Source organism: Mustela erminea, chromosome 19, assembly GCF_009829155.1.
Source record: "Mustela erminea isolate mMusErm1 chromosome 19, mMusErm1.Pri, whole genome shotgun sequence".
NCBI lineage: Eukaryota > Metazoa > Chordata > Mammalia > Carnivora > Mustelidae > Mustela > Mustela erminea.
In genome coordinates, this window is record NC_045632.1 from 566,006 (window position 1) to 591,119 (window position 25,114).

The window sequence follows — 25,114 nt, forward strand, 5'->3', positions numbered from 1 at the left end:
TCTCCATCTCTATCCCCCCTTTTCCTGTCTTCTGATCTTCTTGTTCTTGTATTTCTGCCTGTTTTTCTCTTTCCCCTTTTCTGAGTCTCTGTATTTTCTCTGCCTCAGCCTCTCTTCCTATTTTTGTCTCTCTGTTTCTCCCTTCTCTCTCTCTACTTTTTTTTCTTTTAGCCCCTTGGCTGCCTTGGGTCCATCCATCTGCCTCCATCTGTGTGTCTCTGTGTGTGTCTCCATCTTTCGCCATCATTCCCTCTCTTTCCAAGTTTCCTTAACTCCCGGATACTCTCCCCTCCAGACCCCGGATGTCCAGGCCTCTCTCCCCGTGGGATTGTGGGAGCCAGGGACGTCAGGAAAGTGGCAAGTGAGGCCTGGGATGGGGTTGCCTAGCAACCACAGCATCCTCTCCAGCCAGTTTCTGTTGCTTAGTAACAGCTGCCTGCCCAGAGACAGGGGCGGAACTGGGTGGGGGGGTGGCAATTCCTGGTTTTCTGTTGCAGTGGGGTTGGTCCTTGGAATTTGCTCTTACCTGAGATCCCTCCCATTTTGGTAGCTGTGAATGTCCTGCAGTGCCTGTCCCACTCAGCGCTGGGAGCTCTTCACTGGTAGTGCTCTCAGAGCCTGAATTTCCTTCATAGCAATGCCCTCTGTATTGTCAAGTTTCTGACAAGGGCAGGGCCCTTCAGAGCTCACCCACAATGTCCCGGGGTCTGTGGCCACCGCCCCGTCTCGAAGTCTTCCAAAGGGCTCTGAGGCCCCCCCATGTCAGCAGTCTCCCCATGGGCGGGGGCTCCCTGCAGGTGGCAAGTGGGGGCCGCGGCAGCTGCGTCCCCATGAGGAGGGGAGGAAGATGCCGGCTGAGCTGCTGCTGCTGCTGATTGTTGCCTTCGCCAGCCCCAGCTGCCAGGTGCTCTCATCACTGCGCATGGGTGAGGCCCTACAGCCCCTGCCCCGCCCCCACAGAGACCCTCCCTAGCAGGCCAGTCCCTCAGAACCCAGGAATCTGGGCTTTAGGTCTCAGCTTCCCTCAGCAACAAGGAACAGCAGTCCCCAGCTTCTTCCTCCTGGACCTAGCAGTCCAGAACCTCAGCTCTGTCCAACCCTAGATCCAGGAGCCTAGACCCCTCTGTCTGCATCCCCACCCCCACCTCAGAGCCCAGGGGTGTAGGACCCCACCCTCTCCTTTCTCAGGACCCAGGAGTCTGGTCCTCAACCCCTGTGTCCCCTCAGCTGCAATCCTGGACGACCAGACAGTGTGTGGCCGCGGTGAGCGTCTGGCCCTGGCTCTGGCCCGGGAGCAGATCAACGGGATCATCGAGGTCCCAGCCAAGGCCCGGGTGGAAGTAGACATCTTTGAGCTTCAGCGGGACAGCCAGTACGAGACCACGGACACCAGTGAGCAGGGCCACAGGGGGCGTGGGGTGAGGCAGGGCAGGCTGGTAGCCCTCAGTCTGTTTCTCAGCTTGCTTGCTTGCTTTCTAGCTCCACCTGCTCCTTCCTTCCTTGTCTGCTCTGCCTTCCCCTTCCCAGAGATGGTGCTTCGGGACATGAGGGGGTGGGGAGAGCGCCAGCCCCACCCCTACCCTATAGGAGCTGAAGACCTCATTTGAAAGATAAGCTGGCCAGGGACAAAGGCCCTAGAGCTGAGTAAGGATGGGCATGGCCACCGAGGCCAGGGGACCTCAGGGGCAGGGACAGCAAAAGGTCTGAGCTCTGAAAGTTGAGCAGGATATAGAAGGAGTGGGATTGCTCAAAGTATGCCCTGTAGCCACATAGTAGGGGTGCATAAGTATTTGTTGGATCCTAACAGATAAAGTGAATGTTAATAGGTATCTCTTGAACAGACATGCTGGCTTTGTATACCCTCAGGAGATGCTGTCTTCAGTGTGTTTTCGAGTGGCTGATTTCTTACAGGCCTTATCAGAGCCTTTGTTATATTCATGCATGTTTCAAATCAGTGAGAGGAAGAATGGGGTACAGTGTTTCTTGTACTTTTCCCGACTGGTGTGGCACAGAACACAAACTGGGAGAAGCTGGGATGGAGAGTAAGGAAGCAGATGGTGTTCCAGGCATATGCCTATACTCTGAAGCTGAAGCCGAGGAGGTGGGTATATGGAGCCGAGGAATAGGGTGTGGGGTTGCCCCTGTCCCGACTACCTGGACTTAGGACATGTTTGGAGGGATCGTGAGAGACTCTTGGGCTGAAGTGTAACGGAGCAATAGGAGGTGAGGCTGGGCTGTTGGGCGGGTCAGTTCAAGGAGGCCTACAGTGACAGGCTGAAAGGCGCCATCCTCACCTCTAGGCAGATGAGAGCCATTGATGAGTTTAGGCTAGGGACCTGGGCTTCTGGAAGGTGAATCTGGAGGCTAGATTTGGGTGATTAGTGAGGAGACTGTTGCATGTGTGAGATGAGAGCCCTAAAGTAGGGCAGGGGAGGAGGGGGTCAAAGAGAAGGAAACAGATGTGAGAAAATATGAGGACAAAAAAGAGACAAGATTTGTTGACCAATTTGCCTATTGAGAGAAGGATTGAAGGCAAGGATTGTTCCAAGTATTTGCTTTGTGCATATGTGGCCTTACCAATATGGAAGGCACAGAAGAATCAAGTTTGGAAGAAGGTAAGGGATTTAGTTATGAGGCTTTTAGTTGGATGTGGCAGAAGCCCCACTCGAGCTGCTTTAAGGGAAAAAGGGAACTTATCAGCTCATGACACTAGAAGGCCTAGGGACTAATTTCAGGCATGGCTTGATCGAGGTACTGAAATGATATCCCAGGATTGTTTCAGGCATGATTAGATCCAGGTACTCCAATGATGTCCCAGGGTTGTTTCAGGCATGGCTTGATCCAGGAACTTTAATGATGTCCCAGGAATCTCTGTGTCTTTGTGGGCCCTAATTTCTTCTAAGTTGGTTTCATTTTCAGGAACACTTTCACTAATATCCCGGCCGAACAGCTCAAAGCTTCTATCTTACCAGGATAGCACACTTAGTCATAATTGTAGCAGAAACCTGGGGAAGGCTCTTGATGGCCTGGTTTGAGCCTGTCCCTATCTCTGCACTGATCACTGTGGCCAGGACAGCATGGTTCTGGTACTGGAATGGGTGCCGGCCAATCCTGGGAAACCTACGGTTTCCTGAGGAAAATTAGGGTTCTGCCATGAGAAGGGGCACCAGGCAGACAAAAGGAACAACTCCTACTTCCTAGTGTTGAGAAGTGTATGTATTTAAGGGGAAAGAAATCAGAAGAAAGAGAAGTGAATGAATGCAAGAGAAGAACCATGTTTGGGATGTGGGGCAGAGAAGGGGCCTTGGCTGTGGGTTTGGGGTAGAGGGGCTGTGGGACATACCCCAGGTTGCAGCATGGTTAGAAAGGGGGAGTAAGAGAGAGGCTGGGGAAGCAGGCACCAGCTTTGCTGCCAGGAGGCCCCTGCTCTTTTCTCTTTGTCCTTCCGTTGTTTCTCTCTTGGTCTGACCCACTGCTCTTGCCATTTCTCCCCATCTCTCTATTTGTTCAATGCAGTGGGTGGGGTCAGGGATTGGGCCTCGGGGTCTGTGGTGGCCAAGGGGGATCGGGCTGCTCCAAGCATCAGAGGTGCTTCTGGGCCAGGTGAGGACGGAGAGGAGGGCCCCTGACCGCCATCTGTCTCTCCCCACCCCTTGCAGTGTGTCAGATCCTTCCCAAGGGAGTCGTGTCTGTCCTGGGGCCCTCCTCCAGCCCTGCGTCTGCCTCCACCGTGAGCCATATCTGTGGGGAGAAGGAGGTAAGCCGAATGTGGGGCAGGGCAGGGGTGGGTCCCTGGGAGGCGAGGCTGGACGGGGGCAGGGGGCAACAGGACAGGCAGGGGGCAACAGGGCAGAAGCAAAGGCTCCTTCTTTGTCCAGATCCCCCACATCAAAGTGGGTCCTGAGGAGACGCCCCGCCTACAGTACCTGCGCTTCGCATCTGTCAGCCTGTACCCCAGTAACGAGGACGTCAGCCTGGCGGTCTCCCGCATCCTCAAGTCCTTCAACTACCCCTCGGCCAGCCTCATCTGCGCCAAGGCCGAGTGTGAGGGAGAGCTGGATGTTTTGTTTTTTATTCCCCCCAGTTCCCCTGCCCAAGAGCACTGGTTTCCCACACAGCACAAGCTCCCCTAGTCCCCTACCATCCTTGCCCCTCAGCGACCCAGACGCCCCACCACCACCCTAAAGAGATCATCTGGTCCTCAGCTACTGATGGGCACCCACGTGCAAGACCCCTGCTAGGCCCTGGTGGGTGCACACTGGGTGTGGTCCCTGAGGTCACTCCAGGGCCAGCAGGGGACCATGGCAGCCGAGCACCATCAGTGGTCCTGTGGGGTGCTGTTGGAGCACAGAGAAGGGAATCCCACCCGGGTCCAGAAGGCTCAGAGCCCGGGTCACGGAAAAAGGGGCCTCTGAGTGGGACCTGAAGGTTGGGGAGGTGTTGGGGGTCAGGGAGAGGTAGGGTGTGTGGCCAGGCAGAGGCCAAGGGCCCAGGGGCGTGTGGCCCCTGTGAGAGGCTCGAGAAAGCTCCCAGTGAGCCCATGCCCGTGTGTGGGAGCCGTGAAGCAGCATGTACAGGAGCCACGATCACGCGGGGCCTTGTGTCAGTCTGGAAGGTTCCCACATGGGGCGGGGTAGTTTGCACAGGAGGAGGCACACCTTGGCTTCACTCGCTTGTGGCTGCCCTTTCAGGGATAGCCTTGGGGGCAGGTGTGGCTGTTGGAAGGGCTGAGAGAAGGCTGTGGTTCAGGTGCCCCCTTCCTCCACCCCTGCACGGTGGGCTCTGCCTTGTTCTGCAGGTGGAGCCTGGCATGTTGGGTGTGGGTGGGAGATAGCGGAAGCAGGGAGGCTGGGTTGCCATCAGGGTTCGGGTCTGAGCCCCAGGCAGGCTGGTGGTGGCTTGCATGACAGGAGTGGAATGTGGCTTGCACAAGCGAACTGTGAAATCCCTGTCACACATCCCAGAAGGCAGAAAGGAGGCAGGAGACAGTCGCCTGGAGGTTGAGCTCGGGGTCCCAGGGCCCAGTACCCCCAAGAGAGCCACCATGTTCTGGGCAGTGCAGCCCTCGTCCCCTCCCAGGCTCCCCTACACCCGGCACTTGCCGTGGACTCTGACCTGGGCCCTCTGGCTTCCCCAGGCCTGTTGCGGTTGGAGGAGCTGGTGCGTGGCTTCCTCATCTCCAAGGAGACGCTGTCGGTGAGGATGCTGGACGATAGCCGGGACCCCACACCGCTGCTCAAGGAGATCCGCGACGACAAGGTGTCCACCATCATCATTGATGCCAACGCGTCCATCTCCCACCTCATCCTCCGTAAGGTGGGTCCCCCCATCCCTGATTCCCTGCAGAGTCGGGGCAGAAACGTGGCATCACAGAGCAAGTCACCCCATGCCCACATGCCTCAGTGGTCCCATGGGGCGTGGAGACCCACTTCCTAAACACAAATGATTAGCTTGCTGCTTCCTGGTTGCACCCCTTGTCGGGCCCTGGAGAGTCACCTCCCCTCTCTGCACACTGGCTGCCTCAGTGGATGGCTGCTGTGGAAGCTCCCTGTGATCTTCACTAAAGTGCTTGTCCTGCCACGTAGGGGCACTTGAATTTGGCTCCCACCCACCCTGCTGGGTGGGTGTGATAATCATTTTGTAGCCAAAGGAGCTGGGGTTCTGGGGCGGGGGGAGGAAATGGGCTGGCTCAGGGGTACCCAGGCGGGGTATAGTGCTGGGACCTGCCCCCACAGGCCCGCCTCATGCCCGCCAGTGGTGACCTGTTCATTCATCACCCATTGCTTCCTTGCTCTTAATTCATTCTCCTAATCCAATCTGGATTATTTATTTTTCTCTAGTTTTTTTTTTTTTTTTTTTTAAATTAAAACCATATGTCACTGCTGATCATAGCACACAGGAAGATGTGTGGACAGAATCCATAGGGCCTTCGAGGCAGGAAGGCTTAGAGAAAGGATTTCAGGCTTCGGAGGGAGGCAGGCAGGCCTGGGCTGGGGTCCCATAGCCGAGTGACCAGTGGTCACTTTGCTCTCAAGCCTGCACGTCCCCAGCCCTCAGGAGGACAGTACCTGCCACTCCGGCAATGCAGGCTGATGCCGTTTACTGTTCTAATGACCATAGCAGGGACAGGGTTCCCGCACCCCTGGTAGGGAGAGGCCTTCTCATTTTGTTCTTCTTGAGGACTGTGAAGAAGGGGGGTGACTTACCTGGCCCGTGAGCAGGCTGAGCCCCACATGGGAGCAGCCCACACTCGACTTTGGGGCAGTGCGGGGAGAAGGCTAAGGTTCAGGGTACCCTCCCAGCCTGCCCCGTTTCTAAGGCATCCCTGTGCCTGCCTGTCTCCAGAAGGCAGTCTTATAAGTGCCCTAAAGAGAGGTGTGGGCATCCGAGGGTGCCCTTTTCTCCTCTGCGGAGACCTCCATCTCACCTGGGGCACCAGTCCACACAGTGCGACAGTAGGGACCGAGGTCTCCCTCTGCCCCCACACGTCTTCTTCTCCCTGTCTCTGTCTCTGGGTGTCTCTTACTGCGTCTCCCACGGGTGTCTTCGCTATGCCTGTCTCTAAATCTCTCTCCCTCTCTCGGCGTCTCCTCTGCTCGGCCCATGGCTCTTCATCTCTCCCACTGCGTCCGCACCGCCCTGTGTTCTCCAGGCCTCAGAGCTGGGAATGACCTCAGCGTTTTACAAGTACATCCTCACCACCATGGTGCGTACCCCATTGAGCTCCTCTGGTCCCCCGCCCCTCCCGTGGTGTCTGACCTGCCTAAGGCCCGGCCCCAGTCCTCACGCCTTCCTCTGGGTCCCAGGACTTCCCCATCCTGCACCTGGACGGGATTGTGGAGGACACCTCCAACATCCTGGGCTTCTCCATGTTCAACACCTCACATCCCTTCTACCCGGAGTTTGTGCGCAGCCTCAACATGTCCTGGAGGGAGAACTGTGAAGCCAGCACCTACCCGGGTCCTGCGGTGAGCACTCGCCTTCCCCCCCAGGCACACAAACACCTATGTGGGTCCCTTCAGGCCTCGAGCAGATGGTGCTCAGAACCCTCTGGCACCCCCCACTCGCTTTCTGAGTACATGCTATGAGACCTCCCATGCCATCTCCCATGCTCCCCAGCCACACTGGCCTCTTCCAGGTGCCTGTGTGGCCCCAGCACATACCCACCCCAGGGCCTTTGCACTCGGTCCTCCTGCTACTTTGTACTTCCCCAGAGAACTAGCGACTTTCCCTCATTGCCAAGTCAGCACTCCAACGTTCCCTCAGTTATAAGACCTTCCTTGGTCCCCCATCTGAAAAAAAAAAAAAAAACTGCCCAGTGTTTTAGCTCCCTTCCCTACTGAATTTTTCTCCCTAGCTCCTGTCCTTGCATATCTAATCACCACAGGGGTTGTTCTATATTTTGCTTAGGCATAGATACAAGTAAATAGACTGTCCCAGGATGACAGGGGTTTCTTCTTTGTTCACCATTGTATTCCCAGCACCGAAATCAGTCTGGTTTAGGGTAGACATCCAATAACACATGTTGAATAAATACAAGCATACCAAAGACGCATACCTATGTGTGTTTGTTCCCAGACACGTAGTTACCTGCCAAGGCCCCGAGACGCTGTTCCTGCATACACACACACACACACACACACACACACACACACACACACGGAGCCAGGCCATCGGACATCAGGGACCTACCTGGGCAGAGGTGCATTTGTGTACACCTGTCTCCACAACACAGCCGTTCAGACCCTCCCACTGACCCGGCAGAGACGCACTCTCTTGCACACACACACGCACACACCACGGGTCGTCAGCCACAGCACGGTGTCCGGTGGGTATCACTCACTGGGTGCCGGGCGGTATTGAGCCCGTGTGCACGTTATCCTGTTTGATCCCCATGCTAGAACGTGGTGGAGGCAGAGGACAATCATCCCCATTCTACAGGGAAGGAGACTGAGGTGGACATAGGAGAGCCAGGCCCCCAGCTCAGAGCTTTCCGCTGCGCAGGCCCAGGCTCCCTCCCATGCCTGCCTCCTAGATGCCACAGCCATGCTGTGTGTGGACAGATAGGCGTGTGTGTCCCACCTGCGTGTGTGAGCATCAGGCTGTGGCCCTCTTCCCGTGCCCGCATCAGCCATGTGGACACAAATGGCAGGATGTGCCCTCAGGCCCGCGGACATCTCCCTGTGGAGGTGACCCGGCTGGCCATCCAGGCCAACCCTCTTTGACTTCCCTTCCCGCAAACAGGCGCGTGGCTGCATGACTCGGGAGAGAGGCTGCATGACTCCCCCAGACACGCGGGCAGCACGCGCTTTTTCCCCAAAGCCATCTGATTCCCTGGGAAAGGCACCCCCGCCACCGCCCCGAGACCCGTCCTCACTGCCTGCCTGCCTGGTTCCACATTCCTGGAGGGACGGGCCTTGTCTGAGGCTGTGGGGTGCCCGGCTGAGCTGCCTCTCTGCCATCCTGCCCCCCCTCCGCCCTCCCCCTAGCTGTCGGCAGCCCTGATGTTTGACGCCGTGCATGTGGTGGTGAGCGCCGTCCGGGAGCTGAACCGCAGCCAGGAGATCGGCGTGAAGCCGCTGGCCTGTACGTCGGCCAACATTTGGCCCCACGGGACCAGCCTCATGAACTACCTGCGCATGGTGAGCCGGGAGCGGGGAGGGCTGAGGGAGCAGGGCCGCCCGCCTCAGGCTGGGATGCTCACTGTGTCCACCCTGTGGCCCCTCTGCCCTCTCCCCTGCTACCAACCCCACCCACCGCCTGCTTTCTCTGGGCCTCTTCCTCCTCCTTTCTGTGGTCTCTCCTCCTGGCCTTCCTCTGCCCGTCTGCGCCGCCCTCTCCCGGCTTCTTTGTCCCACCTTCTTTCTTTTGCTGGGAGTTGTCTTTCTCTTTTAACTGTGGTCTTCCCTGGTCCATCTCCCTCTCTTGTCTGTCTCTTCCTTCTCCATCTCCTCCCCTCTGGGCCTCTCCCGCTTGTACCTCCGGGCCCCTGCCACCCCCCTCTGCCCGCCTCCCGCCCTGCTAGGTAGAGTATGACGGGCTGACTGGGCGGGTCGAGTTCAACAGCAAAGGGCAGAGGACCAACTATACCCTGCGCATCCTCGAGAAGTCCCGGCAGGGCCACCGCGAGGTGAGCAGGCCAGGGGACCTCCGGAGTCCCAGTGGGGTGGGGGCAGCCCAGGGGGCTGAGGCATCTTCAGGCCGGCCTCATGCTCACGGCAGCTTCTCTGCCCCAGATTGGGGTATGGTACTCTAACCGGACCCTGGCCATGAACGCCACCACCCTGGACATCAACCTGTCGCAGACGCTGGCCAACAAGACGCTGGTGGTCACAACCATTCTGGTGAGTGGCCCTCGGCAGGGACGGCCCTTTCCTGAGTGACGCCCCAACCCAGTCCCAGTGAGGGGGATGCCTCGGCTCAGGCGGCACGCGGACCAGCAGGGAGTGTGACCCATGCACCCAGCAACTCCTGACTGTGGCCAGGGTGTCCCCAGCTTTGTGGCCCCTGCAAGAGGGGAGGGCACAGGCTTTGGCAGCTGGCTGTCACATGGTGGGTGTCATGGGGAGTCCATGGGGCCACACAATGTGCGGCTGGGTGCCACCCCCCGTGTCCGGCCCAGAGTAGGCCCCCGAAAATCACCATCGCTGGCATGGTCATTTTGCCACACTGGCCGTGTGAGGGAGTTGACATGTAACAACTTCATGTCCGTCTTAAAGTTGTGGAAAGCAGGGCTCTGAGAGGCAAGGTGTCTTGCCAGCAGTCCCACAGCGAGGACATGGCAGAGCCAGGGCAGGGGTCATGTCCCTGAGGCTCCAGAGCCTGAGCTGGAGCCGTGGTGCTCTGCACCTGCAGTCCTTTGTACTTGAACTTGAGCACCAACTAGGGACATGGTCCAGGAACCCCTGTGCATGCTGTTCTTGTGGTCAGCAGACCAGAGACCAAGGGGCCTTTGTAGGTCAGCGAGTGTGCATGGAGCGCCCCACCCTGCACCATCCCCTGTGCCAGGCGCTGCTTTACAGACCTGTCAGCCATTCCAAGAGTCTTGTCTTACTTTCCTCATTTTGAAGGTGAGGAAACAGGTCACAAGGCGAATCCTGGTTGGAATCAGGGGATGTGCTCAGAGACTGTGGCCTCTCCCCCTGCACACTGCTGCCTCACACCAGACACAGAAGGCCACCAGGAGGTCAGGACAAGGGGTGACACACAGGCCCCAGTGAGCAGGAGGCAGCCCAGAGCTGCTGGGCCTGGAGGCTGGGGTGCCAGGCAGCTGTGCCCCGTAGAGCAGCCAAGTGCCTGGCATGCTGGCCTCCGCTGTCTGTGCAAGGCCCTCAGCGAGTGTGTAAGCTGCTCCCAGCTGCCAGGGCTGAGTTCAAGAGGGTTGCCACAGGTGCCACAGGATCCCAGCGGCCCCCTCGAGCCATGTGGTGCGGAGCTGTTCTCTCCGTCCCCAGGGAACTCCCAGTCTAATGAGGACCTCGTGTCCCTCTGGAGAAGGGCCAGTGAGCCTGCTGGGGAGGCCCAGATGGCCTGCAGACGGGAAGCCAGACGCCTCATAACAGCCTCCCCAGCGGGCCGGGCTGGGCTGGCTGGGAGAAGTCACGCCTCTGCGCCTGTGGCAGTATGGCCAGACCCAGAAGCTTCCAGGGGCCAAGAGAGCTGAGGTCCTTGGTGGGAAGCAGGGACAGAGGTCAGGGACAGGATGTCAGGAGAGTTGAGCCATGATCCTGGAGGCTTCATCCCCTCCTCATACCTGTCTCCCCTTTGCCCTAAAGCCCATAAGCCAGTGTGGTTCTCTTCCTGAGATTCATTGCTCTTTGGATGGATGGATGGATGGATGGATGGATGGACTCATTCATTCCACTAAATTTACTGAAGCCGCTGTGCACCAGGCCTAACACAAATGCTGGATGTACGTGAATAGTCAGACACTCTGTGGTTTCCTTATTCTTGAGTGGCACTGGGAGAGGGTATGCCATTCTGATGCAGGAGATCAACCTGGACACAACCATTCCAACACAGGTAATGAGGGAACCCCTCCCTGCCTAGAAAGGAGGGACTGACTCAGCTTTAGAAGAGTTCGAAGAGGCCTTCGCAAAGGAGGTAGCATTAGACAGGTTTTTAGAAGCTGTGTAGGAGTTGGGTGCATGGAGAAGGAAGGACTGGACATGCCGAGAAGCATGAGCTTTGAGAACAGGGGCTTAGGAGATGTTTGTCAGACCAGATGTGGAAGCAGTGGCTTTGTCTGCACAGCTGGACATACCCATTCGTTCGCTGATGTTTTCTGACATCAGAAAACTGGGCTGGGCCTGCGTTGGACATGGGGAGATTCTGGCGTGAGACTAACTGGGTGCCTGGGGCAAGAGCTGGTCAGACTCTGCCTTTTTCCCCCCGCTCTATCCCTGGGGCCTAGAACAGTGCCTGGCACCTAGCAAGCACAGAGAGTGGTAAGTGCTGTGACGGGGGTGGCCCGGCGGCTGTGGGGCTGTTGGAGGGGGTCTCTGGAGGGTATACTTATCCTTTCCCTGAGCCCTTGGAGGGCGTTGAGCTGGAAGGGGCAGGGTCCTCTCTAGATGTGAGAAGAGCTCCAGAGAGGTGCTCCAGGTCGGGAAGTGAGGCCTGAGCTTGCTGGGGTTGTAGGAGGAGGGAGGGGAAGCTCATGTGGGTGTTGAGGCTGGCAGAGAGGCTGGGAGTGAGGATGCAGGGAGAGGCCCGAGATGGGGGAAGGGTGAGGCTGTCTCTGCGGTAGAGCTCACTGGTCTGGAGCCGAAAGGGTGGCTGGGCGCAAGATTGACAGAGGCCCCACAAGGAAGCTAAGGTCCAAGAAGGCCCATGGAGGTAAGGCTGTGTGGGGCCTTCCCTCAACCTCCAGCCCTGCTCCTGCCTGTAAAGGTTTCTCAGAACGCTCCGTGGTCCCCGTGATTGTTTTCCCCATGCTGGGATGTCTCATCCTCCTCTTGGGTGAACCTGTGGCTGGTTGGACGTCGCTCTCCTTTTGACTTTGCCCTCTGCCACTTCAGCTGGCCTAAACCTTCATCTGTAATATGGGTCTCCTGATCCCACCTCGAAGGGCTGTGGGAGGATCACATGAGGTAGAAAAGCCACCTGGCCTCCCAGCACTGAAGGCATACCTTCCCGAGCTCGCATCCCGGATAAACCAGAACCCACTGTGGCCGGCGTCTCAGTGCCCGGCCAGGCCCTCTGCTCCTGTCGTCCGGTCCTCCTGGCCCCCCCAAGCTTGGTACCCGGATGACGCCCAGACCAACCACATTGTGGTCCTCATTTGTATTTCCCTAACAGGGATGTCAACCACCTTTTCCGCATTATTGGCCATTTGATACTCTTCTTTTGCAAATCCCGTTTGAGACTTTTTTTTTAATTAAACAAAAATTGGGACATGGGATCTTTTTACCGATTTATGAGTTATTTATATATTCTGGATTTAACTTCTCACTGGATGTTTGTCCTGCAAATACCTTGTGCCTTGCTTCTGAACCCTCAGTCTTTCAATGAAAAGATTTCTAATTTTACTAAAGTCCATTTTATCCATGATTTTTTTCCTTTTTGATTAATGCTTTTAGAATTTAAGAATCCTTTGCCTACCCCAAGGTCGCAAAGACAGCCTTCTATTTGTTTTTGAAAAATTTAATCGTTTTACCTTTTACAGTGAGGTCTACCATCTTCCTGATGTACCATGTGAGGTAGGGGGACAGGACACATTTATGTCATGGTTTTTGTTTTGTTTGAGATTTTATTTTTAATAATCTCTATGCCCAGTGTGGGACTCGAATTTATGACCCTGAGATCAAGAGTCACAGACTCTTCCGACTGAGCCAGCCAGGCGCTCCCCCAACCCCCGCCAAGCTCTCTGTTCTATTGTCGGTTTGTCTGTCCTTGCACTAACACCACATTGTCTCAAATACCGTAGCTTTAAATTAAGTAGTAATACCCCAGAGGCTCAGTCCTCCAATTTCTTCTTTAGGATTGCTCTGATTCTTCCTGACCATCCACATTTCTATACACACTTAAATATCCTGCTTCAAATTTTAAAAATATTTTCATAATTAATATTAAATTTTTTTTTATATAAAGATTTTTATTTATTTATTTGACAGAGAGAAATTACAAGTACACTGAGAGGCAGGCAGAGAGAGAGAGAGAAGGAAGCAGGCTCCCTGCTGAGCAGAGAGCCCGATGCGGGACTCGATCCCAGGACCCTGAGATCATGACCTGAGCCGAAGGCAGCGGCTTAACCCACTGAGCCACCCAGGCGCCCAATATTAAAATTTTTAATTAAAAGAATTTATCACTTTGGAGGAGGCACTGAAGTTAATACAAACCTACATAAAAACAGATTTCAAAGAGCACATGGGGTGAGGAGTGGAAAGCTAGGCTCCTTCCGCTCCATGCACCCCCTTTTATTCCTCAGAGACCACATCCTTCCAGAAACGTCAACGCACATACAATCTGTAGCTAGGTTTTTTTTTCCTTTTCCTCTTAATATATCCGATAGAACTTGTTATTTTAGGAGTTGCCTAGGAGTCTTCGATGACATCAATAATCTTTTTAACCTGTCCCAAATTAGGCAGTTTCAGTCTTTGTTCCCACTGGGAGCAATGCTGCCATGCTGCCGTTGGGCGTACATTTTGTGTACAGATGCACAGCCATTTGTGGGATGGATTCTCAGAATCAGACTTAGCACCAGCCCACTGTCTGTCTGCGGCGCTTCCGCAGAAAACTGAAGGAGTCAGAAAACCCTGCGTGAGAGGCTCCGTCAGACCCTTGGTTCCGGTGGTCTGGGGCTCTGTGTTGGGTCCCACATCAGTGGTCTCTAATCTCAAGTTCTGTTCATAGGCCCCAGTCCCTGTTTCTGCCTTTATAAGTTCAGACCCCAATGCTGAGGCCTTGATCCCAAACCCACAACACAGGTGTCTCAGCCTTGGGTCTGGAGATCAGCTGGGCCTTGGCGGAAGGACCGAGGACTTCACAGTGCAAAGCAACTGGGTTTGGAGGCCCAGCTTTGTCCCATCTCCCCTCCCCACTGCCCTGCTTCTGCTCTGTGGCCTCAGTTGAGACGCTGGGTCTCCCTGAGCTTCGGTTCCCTGCTCCGTATGTCCAGAGAGCTTGGGGGACGGAGGAAGCCTTCCAGCTCCAGCGCTGGTGCCTGCCTAGAGAAGTCTTGATTTCTGATTCTCTAGCTTTGACACTGGGACCGCGTCCCGGGTCTACCTGGCTTCTCCCACGTCCCCCTCGGATTCTGTCCACTTGGCTTCCCTCTAGCACAGGGCCTCAGAGGCCTCAGAGCTGAGTTTTGGAGTCAGCCTGGCTTGTCCATTTCAGCCACTTACAGCTCCACTTCTCGGGACCTTGGTGTCCTCATCTCTGAAACGGGGGTATTAATACCGACCTCCCACGCTGACGGAGTAGCTGTCACACAGCAAGCCTACAAGAAATTCTAGCTACTGATGCTATTATTAGCAGCATCTCCCATTCCTACTCCCCGTTCCACAGTTTGGGTCTTGGAAAGGCGGCTTGGTGGAAAGAGAGCAGCGCTGACTTCCCTCCATCCCACTACCCTCAGCTGTGGGGCTTGGAGTGGTCCGAGAACCCAGAGTCTATACTGAGACTCGGCCTCATTGTGCCGGTAGCTGGGGAACAAATCACCTCGCTTGACCTCCGTGAGCCTCAGTTTTCCACATGTGTAAATTGAGTCTGATAATGCCTCTGGTGTAAGGTCACTGCCAGGAGTTAAAGGGATCTGTTCGAGGGCTGGGGGTGGGGGACTGGCACTTAGCTGGTACTCGGTATGCGGCCACCATCCTGGATATTCTTGCCAGAGCCCTCCCCGCTGTGTCCAAAGCCCTAACTTCCTTTGTTGCTCTGTCCAGAGAGACACTATACACATACCCTTTCAGACATAACTGTGTCAAGATTAAGATTCCCTTTGGTCGACATCATCTTCTTAATGCCTCATCTTACTAGCCTTTGGCACAATTTTTCTACTTTTGTGCTCATTTGGTGCATGGCGGGGGTGGTCAGTAAAGTTTACTGGAACCCCTCAGAAATAAGCATCAGGGTAGCAAAACTGTGCAAAGTCTGAGGTGTTTGGTTAGCTTGCAAAGCATTGCCAGAATTGGTATTAGAATGTGAATTGCTGTTAACCTTTATAATCAGGACATTTTGCAAAACAGCCGAGGATTCCAGAATTCTTGACGTCAGGCCATCTGGCATCTCGGTCCTGCTTCCCTCACAGTGATGTCGGCTGGCTCTTGATCCTGGTGGGGCAGACCCTGTGATCCCTTGCTAGTTCAGGGGGTCGGTACTGATCGTGTGGACAAGAGGGGCACCTGGCTGGCTCGGTCAGTAGAATATGTGACTCTTGATCCTGGGGTTGTGAGTTCAAGCCCTGTGTTGGGTATATTGATATCTTAAAAGATATATTGATATCTTAAAAAAGAAAAAAAAAGAAAAGTGAAGTGGAGCAGAAGGGAAAATAATCAGGGTCTGCTTCCTTTTGGTCCCTAAGGGTAAGGACTCTTTTGAGGAACAAAGTCTATTTAAATAAACATATGCGTGCGTAGGACTTGCGTTGCAAAGTAAAATGTATCTCTTACTATGATCATGGTCAGAAATTTGAAAGCCCCTCTTCCAGTTTGAAAGCCCCTTTTTCCAGTGTGATTCACTCTTAGGTTACTCGCCTCCCTGGTAAGCATTTGAGCATCAAGTTGGCCGGCAGAGCTGAACACCGCTCCCTGTGATCTGCAGGGAGGGGGTGGCGTCCTGAGACCACAGCCGGCAGCTTCCAGGCCTAACCCTGCTCTGAGCATCTTCAGGCCAGGAACAGGTGCCCTGACTCCGTCCCTCTCGGAGGCGGATTCCTGATATGGCGGCCCCGGCCAGGGCTCCAGGCTCTTCAAGCAGCCCCTAGCTGCTCAGTCTCTGACCTCTCTTCTCTGCTGCTTCCCAGGAGAACCCATACGTCATGCGCCGGCCGAACTTCCAGGCCCTGTCTGGGAATGAGCGTTTCGAGGGCTTCTGTGTGGACATGCTGCGTGAGCTGGCTGAGCTCCTGCGCTTCCGTTACCGCCTGCGGCTGGTGGAGGATGGGCTGTACGGGGCGCCTGAGCCCAACGGCTCCTGGACAGGCATGGTCGGCGAGCTCATCAACCGGGTACGGCTGGGCCAGTTCTGGGCAAGGGGCTGTGGCCTGGGTGGGTGTGGGGAGGCCGGACGGCAAGCAGCCAGTGGCGAATCCACCAGCCGGGCCTAGGACAGCAGGTACTCTGTGTTCCTCTGCCTGGTGAATGCCACGGGGCCAGCATGGCCAGGCAGAGGGTGGAGAGGCCTCATCTCCTGGGTCCTGCTTTGCCACATGCTCCCCTAGCATCCCTTGGCTCCACTGGTGCTCAGGCATTGTCTGGGTGAACGAAAAAGACACGGAGTTAGAATCAGACAGAGACTGTAGAGGTGGAAAGAGGCTTCTTGCCGGAGGGAGGCCTGGACGGGGAAGATAGGGATGGCGCCCTATGGCTGGTGCCCGCCACTTGGACCTGGCCTGTTGCAGATGCATCGAGGCTGCCTGTTGTACTCACAAGTCCACTCACTCAGAAAGTGTTTATTGAGCACTGTCTGTGTGCCTTGCACTATGCTGGGCCTAGGATAGAGTGGTGAGCACAGGGGATCCGGACTGTGCTCTCGAAAGGTTAGGGTGTCTTTAGGAAGCCGGAGAGCAAATGACCACGAGATAACCCTCAGGGCTGTGATGGGGGAGACTGCGAGGGGGGACCCAGAGGAGGCTCCTGACCCAGCTGGTCCAGGGAGGACTTCCCAGGAGAGGACACCCCCAAACAAATTCCCAAAGGGTATGAAGGAGTCAGCAAAGTGAAGGGGGTATGGGAGCAGGGGAATGTGTTCAGAGCAGAGGAAATGGCATTTATAGAAGGGGAGTCAGGGTGAGACAGAGTGGGGTGCCCTGGAAGGGCCCTGAGTGTGGGTGGGATTTGGATGAAGGGGAGGAGGGAGAGAGGCAGGGGTGTGGGAGGTGGGAGGTGGGAGGTGAGGGTGGTGTGGAAAAAGTATTTTGGAATCAGACCAGTCTGGGTTTGAATGCTCAGGTGAGTTGTTTCTCTTTCCTTCACTTGTCTTTTTCCCTCCCTCGGATGGGGATAATGATGCCTCTCAGGTCTGTCCTGAGGGTTTCAGGGAACGAGGACAGCACCACCCATGCTGCTTGTCAGAGGCAGGAGATCTCAATATGTAATCCCTCTTTTTATTCCAGGCAGGAGAAACCATGTGGGTGAGGGCCTGGAGTCAGGGCTGTGCCCAGGAGACATGCCGGCCCCAGCCAGCCAGGGAAGGTGTGCAGAGTAGGGACGGATGGCCATGAACAGTCAGGGAAGCCTGGACATTGGACTTGGCTGAGGGCATGAGGGATCCTCACCCTCATGTCTCTTCCAACCCAGAATTCAGTGCATCCAAGTCCCTGAATGTCACTGGGATAGACTTGAGAAGGCCACTTTCCGTGACAAGGGCATTTATTCCTTAGGGCACTGATTTTCAAGAGCTATTTCGACTGCAGAACCGTCCCCCCCCCCCCCCAGTTGAAGGCACCCTCAGAAGCCAGGACAAAGCAGAATAGCTGTGGTGGGGGCAGGGCTGGGAGGGTGTCCCTGGGGTCCTGGTGGCTAGGCCCTCTCCCACCCCACCCCACGAGCAGGCCCGAGGCACTGCCTTGCCACTGCTGGCCTGTTTGAAAGCTTCTGTCCCGGGTGGATTTTCGAAGGGCTCGCAGCCAGAATCCAAGAAGGCAGACAGCATGCAGAGCTGGCGACCCAGCACCCCCACCCCCCGACTTCCATTTCTACATCCTGGTCCTCAGCCATGTGGGCTCAGAGCGTTCTTCAGGGTCCCCAGAAATAGGCAGGCGGTAGGAGAGTAGCCCCCAGCCCGAGTCTCTGTAGTTTCTTCATCAACAAATAAGTAGGTAATAGTCCTCTTTGCAGCTGCATGACCTTGGGGAAGCGCCTCAGGCCTGCCCTGCAGTAGGGGTGGGAGATTTGGAAGATTCCAAGTGGTGTCTGAGGGTGGTGTCTGGGGCTAGAACAGCACAGAGGCCCAGAGCTTTCCGGATGCGCGGGCTTATCATTGTGATCCTGAGCCCTGTTGGTATCTTGGCTCTGCTGCCTACTAGCTGTGTGACCTTTGGCGCGTTCCTTAACCTCTCTGCGATGTTTCTTCAACAGTAAAATTGGAGAGATAATGGTAACTAGTACACACCACAGTCTTGAGCGTGAAACGTGTTCTTCCCAGGGCTTAGAACAGGGGCCTGGCGGGTTGTGGGAGCTGCAAGCATGTACTCCACTCACGTTCTTATTAATGTTATTTCGACTGGCTCGGCCAGCACCCGCATACATTCGTGGGTCTGTGTGTTCTCCAGCCGGCTAGCATTCACTGAGGGCCTACTGTATACTAGGCGCTGTGCTACTCCCTGGGAGATACAATAGCCAGGCCTGGCCTTGCTCTAAATGAGCCTGGCTGTCAGCAGGGGGCTCATGGCATGCCGCCAAAGGTCTCAAGCTGGCTTGTGAGGAAACAGTCACTTGGGGGTGGGGGTGGGGGTCAGGATGACCTGCAGGGAGGTAGGGGGATGACAAGGATGGAGACGGGGGAGGCTGAGAGCGCCAGGTCTTGGTGACGGCCTGGGGCGGGGAACTCTAGAGAAAGGACAGAGCCTCTCCGTTGCTCGTTGCTCGGGCAGCTGGCTGATGGCGATGACATTTAGGGAGAGAACACTGGAGGAGGAGTGATCTGGGAGCGCGAAGGATGGGTGCGGCTTGGCCCTGCAGAGGCTCAGCTGCTGCCTGCCGTGGGATGGCCATGGACACGGAGCTTTATGCAGGTCCTGGCTGTGACCTCCTGGGCGGCTGCAGCAGCAGCTGCCTTTGTCATCACCCCACCCCCCCCCCCCCCCCCCCACCCCCCCCCCCGTGCCAGAGGCTTTTCAAGTGTAACTTAAAGGACCTCCCACTGCTGCCCTGGGGCTCAGAGGCAGAGGGACTTGCCCCCCTCACCATGGGTCTGCAGCCAGGGGGTCTGACCCAGGGCCTTTCCCAGACCCCCAGCAGGGACTCAGGGAGCCTGGGGTAGACAGGAGGATGCATTCACCCCATGCCAGGGCCGTGCCCAAGCATTTTGAACCATGTGAACGCCGCCCCACAAAGAGGGCCTGGTTTTAGCCCAGTTTTCTCTAATGGTGAGTGAGACACCAAGGCATCATGTCCAGGCCACACTGCTAGCGACCAGCAGAGCCAGGGCTGGCCCCATCAGGCTGGTCCAGAGCTGACGAGTGACTCCAGATGGAAGCAAGCCCAGGGCGCCAGTCTCCCCAGTCACCCCACCAGTTCCCAGGCCAATCTCGAATCATCATCCATTTAGTCCACCCAGTGGCCGCTGCAGGAATTGGCCTGCTCTCTGTCCTGTCTGTGTGACTTCAGGCTCCCGCCCCTCTCCCAGCCTCCTCACTGGCCTTTTGACCTTACGACTTTCTCCATTATGCTGCATCCTCCAGTAGGATCCTCTACAGTGCAAGTCTGACCTGTCATTCATGGGCTGTCGCCAGAGTGCCTCCCTTCCACCCCTCACCCCCCCCCCCGCCCCGGGATAAAAATCTGTGCCCTCAGGCCCTGCCCTCAAGGACAAAGCAGCTGTCTTGGGGTGTTCTGGGGAAGCAGACTCTGAGTGCAGATTAGCAGGCAAGAGGCCCCCTTGGAAACCAGCCCTGGGAGGGCAGGAAGAAGTGGGCCGGGCAGAGGAAGGAGCAGTGTTGCGATGTAGCTCTGACTGAGCCTCAGCTATCCCCCAGGCATCTCTGGGGCTGAGGTTGGGGGGGGCGGGCCTTTATACGCCCCCCCCAACCTGTGATTGGTGGGGGGCGTCCTTAGGGAGGCTCTTCTGCCCACCGAGCTGAGAGCTGAGGGCCCTGAGCCACCAGCACGCTCGGCAGCCGGGGCCATCAGTGCCGGATCCCGAGGGAGAGTCTGAGCGGCCTGTGCCATGGTCTGATAGTCACTAGCTCATTTGGGATCAGGCAGGGCTGGCTTCAGCTGCTTGCATTCCCATGTGGTCCCCACAAACCAGGTCCCCTCTCTGGACTGGGGGTCCCCTCTTGAAGTGGAGATGATATTACCTCCATCACAGAGCTTTGGGGTGAGGGGTAGGTGAGGGAGAGTACGAGGTCCCAGAGTGGAGCCTGTTTCACAGGGGACCTTGCAGGGTAAAGAGCTGGGATGTTCTTTTCTTTTCTTTTCTTTTTTGTTACGATTTTATTTATTTATTTGACAGAGATCACAAGTAGGCAAAGAGGCAGGCAGAGAGAGAGGAGGAAACAGGCGCTCTGCTGAGCAGAGAGCCCGATGCGGGGCTCGTTCCCAGGACCCTGGGATCATGACCTGAGCTGAAGGCAGAGGCTTTAACCCACTGAGCCACCCAGGTGCCCCTGGGATGTTATTTTCACTGTGTGTGAAGCCAGTGGGAGGGTTTAGGCAGGGAATGTGCCATGAGCTAATTGGCTTTCTCTCTTTTTTAATTGAGGTCAAGTTCATATAACATAAAACGAATCATTTTAAAGTGTATAACTCAGGGTCAGGCAGCCTATTCACGGTCACCTCTACCTCATGCTAAAAACATTTTCGTGAGCCCCAGAGAAATCCCCATACCCGTGCAGCAGTCAGCTCCCATTCCCCTATACCCCGGCCCCTGGCAACCACCAGACTCCTATCTGCCACCACCAGTCTCTCCATCTCCGTGGATTTACTTATTCTAGGTATTTCCTATAAATGGCATCACCTGCTATGTGGCTGTCTACGTGTGGCTGCTTTCACTTGGCATCACATGTCCATGTGGAAGCGTGGATCAGTTACCACCTTTTCTAGGGCTGAATAATGTTCCACGGTATGGAAGTATGACCTTGATTAATTTTTAATTCATTTAAAAGTGATTACTTTGGCTGCTCTCTTGAGAAATCACCGTAGTGAGGCAAAAGCAGAAACAGGATTCTCCGTTTAGAAGTCTGTCGGAAGGTCCAGGAGACAGAAGACAGGGGCTGATACTCTGGCGGTGGCTGTGTCAGAGGTGCTCAAGAGGGAGACAGGAATCAGGGGTGACTGCGATGTGTGGCCTGAGCAGCTGGGTGGGTGGTAAGGCCAGCTCCCGCCCTGGGGAGAACGTGGGAGGTGCACTTTGGGGGGCTTGGGGAAAGAGGGGTTGTCTCTGGGCAGGGATCGCTTGAGGTGATGATCCAAAACTCCAGAGGAGAAATATGGATTTCATCGTGCAGCTGAGGATGAATTATTATTATTTTTTAAATTTTTTTTATTTATTTGACATACAGAGATCACAAGTAGGCAGAGAGGCAGGCAGAGAGGGGGACCCTGGGATCATGACCTGAGCCGAAGGCAGAGGCTTTAACCCACTGAGCCACCCAGGTGCCCCGAGGATGAATTATTTAACACATCCCCTGTCTGGGTGGTTTCCTGTGTTTGCCAGTATAGACATGGTCACCGTGCCCTGGGCCTGTCGATTGGCGGGCATGTTCCCGAAGGAGAAACTCCTAACCGCAAAAGCCCCGGGTCAGAGAGCGTGAATGTTTTTTAAGCAGAGAGAGACTGCCACACGGACGCTCAGAAAGGTTCCGCCAATTTATATTCCCACCAAAAGTGCACGAGAATGTCACATTTCCCACACTCTTGCCAACAAGAGGTATTATCAATCTTTAAACAAACAAACAAACAAAAAAAAAACACCTCTGCCCAAAGGCCAAAAATAAGAGCTTATCGTTCCCACCTAAATAGAACGTTACCTGGCTGCCGATACTGATCCCCGAGCAGTCAGACTGTAATTCACGGACGCATGGTTTTGTACTTTGTTGTTTCCAGGCATTTTTTATTTGTTTGTGCCGTTATAAACAACCATAAGCAGACATCTTTGTACACTAAAGCTTTGCCTGCACTGTAGCTGATTGGACCGATTCTGCAGATAGAGTAACGAGGTCAAGGAGGAGGACCCTCTATGACTTTTGTTATATGTCCTCAAACCACTTTCCAGAAAACCTGCAGTGGGTCCTATGCAGGCTCCTTCTCACACAGAAGGTTTTTGGTTGGCTTTTATTTATTTTTTTAAATTTTTAAAAAAGATTTTATTTGTTTATTTGACAGAGAGAGAGATTACAAATAGGCAGAGAGGCAGGCAGAGAGAGAGGAGGAAGCAGGCTCCCTGCTGAGCAGAGAGCCTAATGTGGGGCTCCATCCCAGGACCCTGACACCATGACCCAAGCCAAAGGCAGAGGCTTAACCCACTGAGCCACCCAGGCACCCCTTGGTTAGCTTTTAGAAATTGAGATACCTGTCCCTCGCCCCCTGGTCATTTTTAGAGATGGCAGAGCACTTTGATTTTTTCTGTTCTGCCTAGTGGACCACAGTGGGCCTGGTCAGGTGATGGACAGAGTCTGAGTCCGAGTTCAGCTTGGAATGGCCCTGACAGGTCCACAGACCCACCCTGAGTTTTCCCATGTCCCACTTGTATACTTGGAAGAGACCTTCAGGGCCCTTATGGTCAAAGAACCAAGCGGAAGCTCCTAGAATTGCCCGTCTTTCTCAGGATAGGAATCCCAGAGCAGTTCTACATCCTTTGGGGGAATCACAGAGATCGGTGCTGTCATGCACGGCTTGAAGGAAGCAGAGGTAATGACTTCATCCCTAGTCAGCTGGCCGGTTCAGCCGTATGAAGGCAGATGGATCTTGGCCGATGACTGGGGATTATTGTCAACGGAGTCCAGGCGGTGACTCCAACTGCAGTTGCTGGCCCAAATGAAGTGTCTTTCCTGGAGCACGTCAACACAGCCTTGGCAGCTGGCATGAGCTGTTGACCTGGCAGACGTGGTTCTCTCCAGCCTGCTTTCTGAGGCCTTCCGTCTCACCTCGGGGTGACTTCCATTTCCTCGCCTTCCGTCATCACCTAGGCTGTGGAGGGCTTGATCTGGACAGTGTCACTGATCGGATCTTGTGAGCAGGAAGTCACATTTAAGGGGTTTGGCAATAAAGCCGCCCACTTTCCGCCGGTCAGGGTCCAAGTGGACATGAAAACAACACCAGCTACCAGAACGGAATCACATCAGCTACTTGGACAGAGCGCATTTGATACAAAGAACTGTTACCTAGAGGTCGAGTGGTTAAATACGGGTCTGAAAGCGCAGAAAGCAAAGGAAGGGACCCTGGAGTAAGGGGTGCAGGAAACAGCCACCTTCCTGAGGCCTTGGGACGGGGAAAGAGCTGGAAAGGTGAAAACTCAGAAACCCAGACAAGAGGACTCACGGAGCTGAAACTCAGGCGTCTGAGGAGGGGCCGCTGCGTGTGTGGTACTGGTGACGTGTGGTGGGGCTCGGGGATTTGGAAGTAAGTTGTGTGCCTGCTTCAGGCCACTTACCAAACTCCCCACATGGCTTTTCACTCTGAGGGAGGCCCGGAGCACACCAAGGCGCTGTGACAGATCACAGACGATCTGCCTCCTGGGCCCGATGACCCAGCAGATCCTGGGATACGCAGAGTGCAGGTGGCAAACAGAGACAGAGGCACCCGGGGGGTGACTCACGGCGAAGACCTCTGGGGTTTGAGAGCAGATGGTGCGGTCTCCTGAGGCTCACTGTTTTCCTGAGAAAATGCTCATTGCCAGGCCCCTCCCAGAGACTGAGCAGTGAGGGCCGCTGTGGCCTGAGCGCTCCTGCAGCCTGGCTGTTGTCCTCTCTGTGTGAGTCAGGGTCCTGCCGGGAGACAAGGCATGCGGTATGTTTGAATGAAGAGCTGTTACCATTACCATGGTAACGAAGAGGGTAAAAGTTGAACTCCAACGCAGGGATCAGCGAACTTTTTCTGGAAAGGGCCTGATGTTATATTCGACCTTCGGGCCATACTGTCACCACGCTGCAACTTTGTTGTTGGATGGAAAACAGTCGAAGGCGATACCTAAACAAGAAGCCAAGGGTGTGTTCCAATAAAACTTTATTCACAAAATCGGGCAATGGACTTGGCCCGAGGGCCGTAGTTTCCACACTCTCACTCCCAGCTCTCACGGAGGTGGCAAGGCAGGAACTGAACTGGGGGCTTCCCTAGTTCTGAAGGAACAGAGAGAGGAGCAGAAACCACTGGAAACTGGCTTCTGGAAGCTGGCTGGCACGGGTTTCCCCGGGTGGGGTGGGGTGGGGGTGGGACTCGGACTCGGTGAGGCCGGTTCTGCAAGTGCAGGGAAGCCATAAACTGGATTCATCTGCTGCCCCAGGACAAAGGCTGCAGCAGGGCAAGCCTTCACCTTCCTGCCGCCTTGCAGCGTCCCGCTGGCACCCCCTACTGGCAGAATCTGACAGGGAGCTCCTGGCAAAGCAGAACCAGGGTTTGCGCAGAGCTGGGGTAGAGTTTGGGGCCAGGGGAGACTCGCGAGCACGTTGGCTGACTTTTCGGGATTGAGACAGCCTCCCCGCCCGATCGTTTCTGTTTGTTTGTTTTTTTAGAGATTTTATTTATTTATTTGACAGAGATCACAAGTAGGCAGAGGCAGGCAGAGAGAGGAGGAAGCCGGCTTCCTGCTGAGCAGAGAGCCCGATGCAGGGCTCGATCCCAGGACCCTGGAATCCTGACCTGTGCCCAAAGCAGAGGCTTTAACCCACTGAGCCACCCAGGTGCCCCTCCGCCCCATCTTTTCTACAGATGGCTCAGCATTTGGATTTTTCCTGATTTCATTCCAGAGATTAGATGTCAGCATCCCCTTGTGGAGGGAAATCTTCTGTAAGAAATAGGGGACTCCACTAGGAAATTTAGGGTGCGGAGAGGGAGGTGGAAGGAGAGTTCCAAAGGCTCTAAGAGGACCTTACCAGAGTTTGCAGGGTTTAAGGATGTGTCTGTCCTCTTCGGAACAAAGTCCAAATCTGACCACTTCTTTTCACCATTACCCAGCTGCCCCCCCTCCCAAGTACTTCCATGGGCTTCATTTGGTCCCCAAGACCCCTGCTTTCACTCTTGCCCCTGTGGTGTGTTCTCATGGTGGCCAGATCACCTCACCCCCTGCTCAC

The 25,114-nt window shown here is 55.3% G+C and overlaps 2 protein-coding genes across 4 annotated transcripts in view; both read left to right on the top strand.

The window, feature by feature from the left end:
* Positions 1 to 25,114, top strand: part of ERFL (ETS repressor factor like) — a 278,656-nt gene that overhangs the window by 159,320 nt on the left and 94,222 nt on the right. The gene's annotated exons all lie outside the window — the stretch shown is intronic.
* Positions 1 to 25,114, top strand: part of GRIK5 (glutamate ionotropic receptor kainate type subunit 5) — a 51,586-nt gene that overhangs the window by 2,884 nt on the left and 23,588 nt on the right. For 2 of the 3 annotated variants that reach the window (XM_032323122.1, XM_032323123.1), the window contains exons 2-12: positions 798 to 926; positions 1,228 to 1,392; positions 3,660 to 3,757; positions 3,879 to 4,044; positions 5,138 to 5,316; positions 6,653 to 6,706; positions 6,807 to 6,968; positions 8,490 to 8,642; positions 9,026 to 9,130; positions 9,237 to 9,344; positions 15,968 to 16,171. In XM_032323122.1, coding sequence (XP_032179013.1) covers positions 848 to 926; positions 1,228 to 1,392; positions 3,660 to 3,757; positions 3,879 to 4,044; positions 5,138 to 5,316; positions 6,653 to 6,706; positions 6,807 to 6,968; positions 8,490 to 8,642; positions 9,026 to 9,130; positions 9,237 to 9,344; positions 15,968 to 16,171 — 1,473 coding nt within the window. In that variant the 5' untranslated portion in view covers positions 798 to 847. The remainder of the gene's footprint in view (positions 1 to 797; positions 927 to 1,227; positions 1,393 to 3,659; positions 3,758 to 3,878; positions 4,045 to 5,137; positions 5,317 to 6,652; positions 6,707 to 6,806; positions 6,969 to 8,489; positions 8,643 to 9,025; positions 9,131 to 9,236; positions 9,345 to 15,967; positions 16,172 to 25,114) is intronic. The other variant, XM_032323124.1, reaches the window with a different exon arrangement.